The sequence below is a fragment of the Diabrotica virgifera genome, chromosome 1 (genome assembly GCF_917563875.1).
Source record: "Diabrotica virgifera virgifera chromosome 1, PGI_DIABVI_V3a".
Taxonomy (NCBI): domain Eukaryota; kingdom Metazoa; phylum Arthropoda; class Insecta; order Coleoptera; family Chrysomelidae; genus Diabrotica; species Diabrotica virgifera.
The window spans coordinates 274,107,132-274,119,781 of NC_065443.1; the positions used below are offsets into that span (position 1 = coordinate 274,107,132).

At 32.2% G+C, this 12,650-nt stretch overlaps 1 protein-coding gene across 1 annotated transcript in view; it reads right to left on the reverse strand.

Annotated features, from left to right (window-relative positions):
• LOC126884601 (peroxidase-like) overlaps positions 1 to 12,650 on the reverse strand; it is an 89,300-nt gene that overhangs the window by 14,913 nt on the left and 61,737 nt on the right. Inside the window, exons 6-7 of the mRNA XM_050650601.1 lie at positions 3,342 to 3,492; positions 1,011 to 1,181 (exon numbers count right to left, since the gene is read on the reverse strand). Of these exons, the coding sequence (XP_050506558.1) occupies positions 1,011 to 1,181; positions 3,342 to 3,492 (322 nt within the window). The remainder of the gene's footprint in view (positions 1 to 1,010; positions 1,182 to 3,341; positions 3,493 to 12,650) is intronic.

The window sequence follows — 12,650 nt, forward strand, 5'->3', positions numbered from 1 at the left end:
TGCATTTTATGTTAATTTTTTTAGAATATATTTTTTTATACAAAAGGGGATAAGCCTCATATTTTCTCAAATAATTTTCAAATACTCAAAAACCGTTAAATAAACATTTGTGTTACTTTTCTTGTGTTTTTAATAACATATTTCCAAACGATTATGGGCCTTACTTCCGACAAAAATGTAAAAATTGGATTTCAGGATTTGAAAATAAGTTTAAAATGATGTTTTCTCCAAAATATTGTTTGGTGGCATGTCCCCTTCTGGCCCCAAGGTCTTCAATTGACAGCCGCCATTTTGTATTTGTATGTCAAAATCCACTTGTAAACAAACCATACATGTTTCCTTCATTTTGAAAAAAAAAAATTCCTCAAATATAAATTTAAATCATCATAGTGTAAAAAAGATAATTTTATTTTGTTTTATTCTAATGGTAGAGAAAGAGTCGTACCCATAATTTTAACTGTTTCACAAGGGCAATGAATCTAGTAAAAGGTAAATAAACTCAGCCAATATCAAGAGCTAGTTTTATTAAATCTTTAGACAGGAGATCGTAGTGAACAGTAACTAACCACTATAAAAGTTTTTAGTTGAACCAAAAAGGCAAGAAGAACCCTAAGAAGTTTTCCAGAAATTCTTGAAAAAGGAGCCCTTTATAAATATTATCAGTAACTTCCTTTGTAAGTATCTTTATTATTATGAGTATTTAGCACTCCTCATCCCCTAGCCCCTTAAACGAAGCTAGGATACCTGTGCTCTCCAACCAAAACGCGAGTAGCCATCAAGCAACCACAGCAGTGGGGTACATTGTCCTTCCCGTAGTTTTCAACATAAGTATTCCCGTAGTTTTCAACCATATATATTCCAATAGTTTTCAACCCCTTTAGAGTAAGTACTCCATTAGCTACAATTCTTGTAATAATATTGATTTTAGCTTACTCATAATGTTTCATGAGACTATTTACCACTAAAGAAGTTATTGCTTATACCGGCAATCATTCTGTAGGAATACTTACCTCTGCACTCATACAGTCTGAAAGGTCGCTAAAATTCTTAGGCCTAGGTAAACCGCAGTAAACTCTTAAATCATTGTAAAACGGTACACCATGATCTCTGCTTCTCTGAATATCAATTGCAATCAAATCTAGGCCATATTTTTTTCTCAATAGGAAAAGCCTATTGGTAACCTAATGAAAAAAAATAACATTATTAATAATAAGCATGTCTTCAAAGTCTTTCGAGGAATCCGGTTTATACATTACCCTTAGACCATAAAAACTGATAGACACGCCTTGTACCGAACCGTTGAAGCAAACACCTTCCGCGAAAGTGACGTCACAATACGGCAAGAACTCGTTTGGATTGTTAGCAAAGCACTAATAAAATTAACCAATTTTAAATTAATTTTAATATAACTTCAATATTTTGTAAAAAATATGGAAGATAAATAATTTAGCAAAGTAATTAATAAATATTTTTGACTTAAAGTAATTTTGTAAAAATAAATGTTTTATTTAAAAGTAGGTAGGTACACATATTATATCGTTGGTATACCTCTTCTTGTTTGATAATCAAAAATAAATTTGAAGGAGAGTAATTTTCTTTTGGGTGGAAGTTTCAGGTTAGGTGAAAAAATATGTAGGAAATCTATTAATTTATTGACCACAAAACAAAATAGCTTTTGTTAATTTACTTCTAACTCTTATTACATTATTTAGTTTTTCACCTTCGTGGTACAATCTGATGTTGCAATAATGAAAACAAATTATTTTTATTAGATTAAAAAAATGGTTTGTCTCAAAATCATGATTAAACATATGATCTTTGTATGTACATATCTTCTCATTAATTTAGAATTGTTCAATTTTTTTGAATTGTACATGAATCTAATTTCGATTTCAGCAATTTTGCAAATATGAATGACGTCTTTAGAAGGTTGAATTAATTTTTTTTTGATATGCTATAATTTTTGTGTCTTATGAATGGAGATTGTAAATTATCACATTTAATTGCAGACAAACGTATGTCACAATTGAATGTTTTCTTAACTTTCTTAACTACAAACCCAGCGATATAGTATAGTCAACATCACAAACATAAGATGACAATGATTTTGAAAAACTTAAATTATTTACAGTAAAATCATGGTTACTAGTTATTGTTTCCCTATTATTTTCATCAGTTATAAAGTTGTCAATGAGTTGATGATCATCTGTTTTCATTTTCACAGTATTTGTTGTGCTCATTGCTAAAATTATGGAAGGTGTCTGTTCTATACAATTAACCTGGGTAGATCCTGTAACGCTTGTGTGCATTAAGAGTCTTTTATATGCAGCTTTAAATTGTTTTGCCGTTGGGTTGTTGTTGTAACCTCCATGACACCTAATAGAACTAAAGAAAACTTCTAAGTGATCTTGAGAAAGTTTATAGACCGAGAGAACTTCAGACCTTTATCCATATCCTCCAAGTAATTTTTCAAAATTCCCATTAGTGACTTTAAACTAATGATCATACCAATAAAACCCGTTTTTTTTTGGATTGGATTTTATAGTGGTTCACCATTGTTTGAACATTTAAATGATCTAAGATATTTTATAGATTCTTCAATTTTTTGAAACATCGCTTGTTTATTGTGCTGCTGTAAACTGGATTTTAGATGTTTTGCCAATAAATTTCGGCTATTTAAAATATCAAAAATATCATTAATATGTTCAATGAAATTTTGAGTAGCTTCGCTATGTACAAATTCTTTTGAGATTTTATTTCTCAAATAATGTATTGCCTTAACAACTTTTTGGCTGAACGTTTGGGCAGCTAATTTCACCTTCATTTTTTCCTTATACCAATTTAAATGCCTTCGGGTTATCCTAGTTGCAAGATGAAGGCCTTCCTTTTCTTGTATGTCTACTAATTCTTCCAAATATTTCCAATTAATCGCTTTATTATTCCCGTCAAAAAATTTCTTTTTAATGTAATATACGTTTATTCTAATCAATAGTTATTACAATAATTTACAATTTCAGTTTACTTACAATGAAATAAACGTAAAAAGTCTTAAAAGCATGAACATGCTTGTTGACCTAAATAACCTAAAGTATTGCGAATAAGTTTTAACATATTGTGGAGGGTCAAATATTGCATATTTTGATTTGTTACTGGATGTACAAAATATACTTTATTTTAATTCACAACGCCTATAAATACTTCTAATATCTAACGTTTTCTGCCGTAAAGTGACGTCACACACAGCTGTGTGAATCGTTTTATGTTGGCATCACTCTTCGAGACTCGATACGAGAGAATGGCATTATGGCGTGTCTATCAGTTTTTATGGTCTAAGACATTACCTCGGGGTCATAATCCGGACCAAGCTTGTGTGCTTTTTGTGTAAGTGATCCTGTGAGCAAAGGTTGAAATTGGTTCCTAGTAAATTGAGGTCTAGCCAAGGAGTCTCTAAGTGCTACGCCAAAAAATGGTTGACGGCATTCGTTAAAAAGGCTGTTAAATAAATTAGAAATTTAATAAGTATTCTTGAAATATTTCAAGTGATTAGATGTTTATAATATAATATGATTATACCATATTATGGTATAATAATAACAAGAATAAAAAACCGCTAAACGGCGTAAAAATGAGTGGCGCATACAATATTTCAGCTACAAAAGATCTGATATGAATATTAGTGGAGTCAATGAAGGTTTTCACCTCCGATTTCGTTGAACCTTCATAGATTTTCATGAAAATTGGTGAGTAGTTATAAGATACTTCAAGGAACAAAGGTGACATGATGCCAACTTGCGCTTTTACCCTGGGGGTGGATGCCACCCCTTCTCGTGGGTGAAATTTTTTTTATTTAAAATAATACCAGAAATCGATAGAGGGGCCACTTCTAAGCAAAATTTGTTATATAAAGTTATTAACATAAATCAATACTTTTTGAGTTATTAGATATCAAAAATTTTATTTTTTCTTAAAAAAATGCATGTTTTAAAGCCGTTTTTCACGTATTACTCAAAAACTATAAGCTTTTGTAAGAAGCTATTCTAACCAAAATTAAAGATAATAAAACATTTAGTACACTCCCTACTTAAAGAACTAAACTAAATTATTTTAAAGTGAGTTATGGGTAATTAAATATATATTTTTTTCGACGAGTACTCAAATCTAAGTATTCAAGCTTACATAACGGGAAAACGATGCATTTTATAGAATATACTTTGGATACACTTGTCAAAGTACTTCGGAATACCTATCAAATGAGCTCCAGTAGAAGTTAATAGCATCAAAATTAAGCAAGTTATGATGAAAATCAGAGAACCCTTTCGATTTTTTTAGGAAAAAGTGAAAAATTAAACATACGCCATTTCCACAAAAATTAAAATTTGTAGTAATCCTCACAAGAATTTCTTTAGGTTAACATAGTTAATGATTTCAACAATTTTTGCCGGTTTAGAATGCATATTTTTTGAAAAAATGGTATATTTTAAAAAAATCAGAATTTTTAAAATTATGGTACTTTTCATTTTCTTTTGAAATAACTCAAAAAATACTCAATAAACGTAAAAAATGATATATATCTAAATTTTAGTTTCTTCTGTTCGGAATACACTACCCATTTTACTATTTCCGTAGAGTAAAAAATAACCGAGATAGAAACGTTTAAATTTTCAATTTTGCTGCGAGAACCATGTAACCGGGGCCATTTTTAACCTTTTACTTTTAAAAAAGTAAGAGGTTTAAAAGACTAATTTCGACGTTTTTAATAGCTCTTGGAATCAGCTTTTAAATAGTTTTTAGGTGAACCTGATATATTAAAATTTAACGGAGTTGTTTACAAAAAAACAATAACATTTTTTGGAAAAAATTTTAAATGATATATTTTGAAACATTTGAGTGCATAAATTTTAATGCTATCAACTTGTTCGAGGGCTTATTTGATAGATATTTCTATTATCTTTGACAAATGTTTAATAAGGTTATGTTGTAAAATTCATCATTTTCCTGGTATTTAAGCTTGAATACTTAGATTTGGGTACTCGACGAAAGAAATACACATTTAATTATGGTTTGTTCAACAGTAAATGATTGAGTTCAATTAGTGCGGTCGTAAATATAATTAAATTTATCTGACCTGACCCATTGCTAACACCCACCCGGAGCGATAAGCCACCGATGTAGACAGAGTTGGTCTTTTGGAATTAACACTGACTAGACGGTATTCCCATAATAAAGTCTGAAATAAATTTTACCTGAAACCGGGCCTTTATACTATTATCGGTTAATCCAATATGTTTATAGTGGTAACTAATTGAACTCAACCATTTACTGTTAAACATACCATACCTATATCTCACTTTTAGTTAACACTGAAAGGTTTTTCTAGTAAGTTATTTGATTTTTTATTAGCCTCAATTTTGATAATAATAACTTTTTTCTAAAAACTTATAGTTTTTGAGTTATTTATGAAAAATCGGTTAAAAACATGCATTTTTCTCACCAAAAATTAAAATGTTTGATCTTTAATAACTCAAAAAGTTTTGATTTATTTTAATAACATTATGTAACAAATTTTGCATATAATTTTTCCCTCTATCGAATTGTGGGGTTATTTTTAATAAAATAATTTTCACCACGAGAAGGGGTAGCATCCACCCCCAGGGTAAAAGCGCAAGTTGGCACCATGTCACCTTTGTTCCTTGAGATATCCTCTAACCACTCATCAATTTTCATGCAAATCGATGGAGGTTCAACGAAATCGGAGGTAATAGCTCATATCCACCTTCCCATATCCAGTGACTGCACTAATTACGTGGCGCGAAAATGAATTTTCATTTTGATGCAAAACAAAATTCTAGTTTTATTTTACAAGATTTTTCTATATTATTTGCTCAATTTGAAGTAAAACGCGCCACAAAAGAGTAAATTTGATACAGTTTAAATTTTGAAAATTTTTGGGCCGCGTTTACTTCAAATTGAGCAAATTGAAAAATCTTTTATTATAGAAATAGAATTTTGTTTTGCATCAAAATGAAAATACATTCTCGCGCCACGAAATATTCATATGAGACCTTTTATAACTGGAATATTGTATGCGCCACTCATTTTTACGGAGTTTAAAGGTTTTTTATTCTTCTGTTCCTTATACTGTAAAGGCAAGGTGGGACCGACTATAGTTCCCAAACTGGATATTTGCAAAAAGTGCAATTTTTACAAAATAAAGAAAACTAATTTTTTTATTAGAATTTGCAGGTTTTGGAACTAACCATCATAAACTAAGAGCCGCTATATGTGAAATTTGCTAATCATTTTAGGCACTATAAGATCCTATAACTTTAATAGTAAAACCTAAAAGAAAACGAATGAACACTGTGTCGTCACTTTTTAGTGGCACATGCGTCGACAGTGGCGCATCAAACTTTCCACTTATGGACGGGATAAATAAATTAAAAGGTACCCTCCATCACTACTAGAATTCAATTTTTTTATTTTGTTTAAGTTCTATCTGATTAAAAAATAATACACAGCGTAATTTTAACCCACCACCTCCTTCCCCCTTCCCCCCTCATCAAAAACTTCATTTTTCGTTTTTATTTTTTAAGGAGTTACAATAAATTTTAGAATTTCGAAAAATTCATAGGCATGGTTGGAGCTTTTACAATCATGTCTATTTTTTATAGATCTGTAGGTTGACTGGACATAACCACAAAAAATTAAAAAAAAAAATTGGAAAAAACCGTATAACTTTTTTTGGAGGGAGCTGGAGGTCTAATTCTTTTTTATATATTGTGTATTTTATCAAACACTTTTTTTTAATTTTTCCATAAGGTTCGTCACCTTCAAGAATCTAAAAAAACAGTTTTTTTTTGTTTTTTTTTTTGGTTTTTGGGGATTTACCCAAGTTTATAGGCTTCAAAATAGATCAAATCAATGTTTTTTATAGGTTGTATATAAATTGAAGTAACTGAGTCCTTTAGAACATTTGAAAATAGCAGAAACACGTTCAAACCCCCAAAGGCCCCTTAAAAAACAGCTTTTTTGGATTTTTGAAGGTGGCGAATCTTTCGGAAAAATCTGAAAAAAAATTAAAAACAAAATGTTTGATAAAATACACACAACATAAAAAAATTAGACATCCCCCTTACAAAAAAAAGTTATACGCTTTTTTCCCAAAAAAGTTATACGCTTTTTTCCAAAAAAATAGACATGTTTTGTAAAAGCCTCAACTATGCCTATGAATTTTTTAAATTTTAAATTTGACTGGATCCTACCTAAAAAAAATAAAAACTAAAAATAAAGTTTTTGATGGTGGGGGAAGGGAGATGGGGTGGTGAGTTAAAATTACGCTGAGTCTTATTTTTTAATCACATAGAACTTAAAAAGAATGAAAAAAATTGAATTCTGGGTGTGATGAAGGGTAACTTTTAATTTATTTATCCCGTCCATAAGTGGAAAGTTTGATGCGCCACTGTCGACGCATGTGCCACTGAAAAGTGGCGGCACAGTGTTCATACGTTTTCTTTTAGTTTCTACTATGTAAGTTATATGGTCTTATCGTGCCTAAAATGATTAGCAAATTTCACCTATACCGGCTTCTACGAGGGTGGATTGATATAAAACTAGCCTTTGATAGAAAAAAACAAGTTTTTTGGGATTAAATGGATTTATTTCTCAACATAGTCCCCTTTTAGCTCGATACACTTGGTAAGACGATTTTCCAATTTTTTTTATCCCATCCGAATAGTACTTTTGCTCGAGCTCTTCAAAATAGGCCCAAGTTTCAGCGACTACTTCATCGTTTGTTGCGAAACAGCTTCCTCCGAGCCATTTTTTTAGGTTTGGGAATAGAAAAAGTCACTGGCGGCAAGATCTGGGGAATACGGTGGCTGTTCAATCAATTCATAGTCCAATTCGTGTAATTTTGCCATGGCGACGGCCGATCGGTGAGCCGGTGCGTTGTCTTAGTGAAAGAGCACGTTTTTGCTTGCCAAACCGTGACGTTTTCGACGCAATGCGGCATCGAATCGATCCAATAATGCTGGGCAGTACTCGCCATTAAATGTTTTTCCTTTTTTCAAGTGGTCGATGTGGATGATGCCCTTCGCATCCCAGAAATCAGTCGTCGTCACTTTGACGGCCGAATGTGCACTTTTTGCGTTTTTCGGCGGGCCTTAGCCGCGTTTGCGCCACTGTTTCGACTGTTCTTTGGTTTCCGGTGTGTAATAATGCACCCAGGCTTCATCAGCGGGGATAAATCGGAGAAAAAATCCTTCGGATCGCGCCGTATCATCGCCAAAAGCGTCTCCGAAGTGGTCACACGTTTTCGCATTTGGTCGATTGTCAGCAAACGCGGCACACATCGCGCGGATAGCTTTTTCATGTCAAAATGATGGTGAAGTTGTGTACGCGTTCGTATGAAATGTTTAGGGCCTCTACTATCTCGCGGAGCTTGAGTCGACGATCTGCCATAATCATGTCATGGACTTTGCTGATCATTTTCGGCGTGGTGACATCACTTGGCCTCCCTAGACGTTAATCATCAAAAACACTCGCACGACCACGAACAAATTCAACTTTCCAAAATTTTACTGTTGGTAACGAAGGTACAGCCTCACCATATACTTCATAAAAGTCGGCTTTGATTTGCGCATTCGTGTTCCTCTTCTTGTGGAGAAAATTAATCATCGAACGATACTCAATTTTTTCCATTTTTCCGAAAACATAAAAGTTGTTTGCTTCTAACGGCTGTAAAAACGGAACTAATAGTTTTTTGGCTTAAAATTTTTAAAGACGTCATGTCATGAATGGCAAATATTAAAACCGAGAGCAATTCGGTATCAGGTAACTCCATGTATCAAAGGCTAGTTTTATATCAATCTATCCTTAGTCTATCATCTTTTAATCTATTTTAACCTTTCGTGACTAACATTGCGTCTGTGAGATGGACCACTTGGAGTTTTTACGATTATATCCAAATTGTTCGTTGCGTATTTCGCCGCTATCAGTAGCTGCCTGATTCATGTGTCTGTTTTTAGTGTTGAAGTTTAAGTCTTTAGTGTCGTGATTATGCAATTATCGGCAATTTTATATAAAATGTTTTTTCAGAGACCGATGTCGGACGTGACATATTCGATGAAAAAATATTTATATCAACGAAACAGCATGCGAACAAGTAGTACTGATAACCCAATTGTCAGAAGTAAAAGGTGAAGATAGGTACAAAAAAATGGCAGTGGAAAAATTGAACTTGTTTTTCACAAATGAGATGTTGTATAATTGTTTTGATTTTATTTGGGATTTTGCTAATGTTTAAGAGGCTTAATACATTAAAAATAGCGGCGGGTGTAATTTCCTCACCAAACTAATCTTTTACCTGCGTTTGGAAGGGTATGCCGTAATCCCACAGGTATTTTCCTCACCAAAATCGAAGTGATTATTTCAGGTAGATTTTACAAAAAGACATTCAGGGGAATTATTTATCTACCTACTCTAAGATTACAGTAGGTACCTATAATAATTAATGAATTAATAATTATGGTATTTTATTTTTAGTCACAATTGCAATTTTGGCATATTTAATATGCAATGGCATATTTAATAGAAAGTAATCGCGATAAACCTTTACTGCTATTTGAAAATTTTATTTTTTATTAAGTGAAAGTTTTATAAAGTGAAAGTTTTAAAAAGTGAAGAAGTGTACTGGAGGCGTAATAAAACAATTTGTAGTGCGAAATTGTTTACTATTGGTGCAAATTTTACAATTTCTAGAAGTAGCCTACAACATAATCATGTACCAGATCGTCAGTAGATAGATCGGAAAATTGTTTCTAACTCTTGTAGACGTTAAGCCGAAGAGAATATTACTGAAAAACCAGCAAAAATTATAGGCCAAGAGCTTGCAGCTAATTTGGCTGAAATAATTCTACAATTGATATAAGAAAAAATATACGTTAATAATAAATATACGTTAAATACAGTCGGAAAAATGAAAGAATACCCATGAACGAACATATAAAACACGCTGTATTTTCCTGTCACCGTATCACAAAGGAAATTGTTCAGTGCAAGTACATGTAACAATAATTATTACATGTACTTTCGCTGGCCAATTTTTTGTGTGACACGGTGACAGGAAAATACAGCGTGTTTTATATGTTCGTTCATGGGTGTTCTTTTATTTTTCCGACTGTATATACTTTAAATATACGTTATAAGTTACATAAGAAAATATATATAATTATCGACAAAAAATGATGCCTGGTCGACTTCCTTCCAATATTGATAAGGTTCAATAAGGGGAAAAATATTCCCTCTATAAGCTGTGTCAAAGGTAAGATAAAAGTGAAACAAATGTAAGACTTTTAGCCACATTGAATTTTATATATTATATAGATGGCACATTTTCTTACTGTACCAGATATTATTTGCAATCATTCACTATTCACGGGCTAATTAATGGGCATTGTATTTCTTTATTATACTGTTTACTGCCAAACAAAAAAAAAACAAACTTACAAACATCTTTTTTATTTGTTAAAATCAGAAATTCTTAAAGATCTCAAAATTAGGTTTAATCCTAGTAAAATTTTTATAGATTTTGAAAAAGCTATACATAATGAAATCATTCAAATATGTCCGAACACTGAAATACATGGTTGCAGATTTCACCTACTGCAAGCTTCTAGTATGTGGTATAGAAAAATTCTGTCTTGATTTAACATCAGAATCAGAATATACGAATGATTGTGAAGTAGGAAAGTGGCACAAACCTACTTTTGGCCTTACCTACATATATAAAACCAGAAGACGTATCAGATTGTTTTGTGTTTGATTTAATGTCACGCAAACCAGAAAATGAAATTTTAGATAGATATGTTGATTATTTAGTTGAAACCTATACAGCGTGTTTGGTAAGGAAAGGACCGTAGCTTAACCTTAGATTTCTGAGGTTAAAATAGGTCGATTTAAGCTAACTTACCTTAGTACGAAAATTGATAATAACCGAAATGCACGGTGTCAAAGTTAAACTTTTATTTTATTTATTCTTGAATATTTCCTAAACTAACAGGCATGGGATAATAATACGAAATTTGGTAAGCGGGGGTTTTTGTGACAAGAGATCTAAATTTGCCACGAAAAATGAGTTATTATCCAGAGGGCGCCACATATTATGCCTTTCGCCGCTCATTTGATAGGTTCATTTTTTTATTATTGACTCTATATACTTTTTTGAATCAAAACTTTTATTCTCTTAAAATTTTTACTTAAAAAAGATATGCTAGATTTATCTCGCTGAACTCAACCGTTTTCGAGATAAACGCATTTTAAATCTGAGAGGTAACATAATTGTATGAATAATAATATCATTGTAGTTATAGGTACACTAAAAATAACTTAAAGCAATAAAAATTTCCAAAAATATATCGCAAAATTCTACAAATGAAATTTGCGATGCAAAATGGCCAAATCTCCGCTTCGCGTCTTTCGGCAAACTGCAATCGCGTGCGGAAAAGTATGACTTTCCGCACTTGTTAGGAAAATAACTATTGCCGGTCCTTAACGTTCACTTTCCGGTCTTGACTGGCAAAACGGTACTTTCTGTACAAAAAATTATTCAGAAAGTGTAAAACTATGAATCAGTATAAAACTATCATGCACCGTTGGGCACTTAAATACAGAAATAAAATTAAAATATTGTTTCTCTGATGTGGTATTGCACGAGTTCTTTTAGCTATAAACATCGAAATGTGTATTATATATGTAAAAAACACAGAAGTAATATACCTATTACTTAGAAGTGTTTTACTTCAGTGTTAGAGTTTTTTACATATTTTGTTTGTTACAAAAACCTCCTAATATACTTTTTCAGAGTGATTTTGTCGATTTATCTTGATTTGACCTTGAAATGACCTTTACCTGACGTGATAGATGTCAGTGGACTCCGTATTCGTGATCAGCGACCGCAAAAACTTCCTAGTCATATGGTTTCGTCAGATAGTCAAAATTTTTTTTGTAAACATGTGTTATTATTGTAGACCTACGTTTTCGGGTTGTAGTTTCGAAATTTCGAAAGCAAAGCGTACTATTTTGGAATTTGAGAACACTATTCTTCTGAAATTGTGAATGGCTATTGGTGAAAATTTAAAAAGATTTTTGTAAGAAGTCAGGATCTCGATTTTTGACCCTTCGCTTCGTTATCGATCATTCGCTATCGGTACACTAAACAGATACGAAGCGAATACGTTCGATAACGAAGCGAAGGGTCAAAAATCGAGGTCCTGTAAGTTTAAGTCACAGAAATTTCTGAGATTCTACTAAATATAGGTTTTCCCCGTTCAGTAAAACTTTTATAGGTCTGGATCCCGCGTATGAAAAAAAATTGATTAATAGCAAGCTGAAAATTTGTTAATAGCTTAAGGGTGTCTAGTCGGACAAACTTTGATATATGGGAACACTGGAACAGGGGAAGTTTTAATTGTGGAACAGGTTAAAAATTTGGAACGGTCAGGCCACGAAAACGGCACATGTATTTTGTCCGACAGAACAGACTTAAACTCTCCGAACAGAGATTAAACTCTCATGCAAAAATCAGACTGCAATTTATCACCAAATGGGCGTTTTAATGAGTGGAACATGTAGAATATGTCAAATGACAGGAA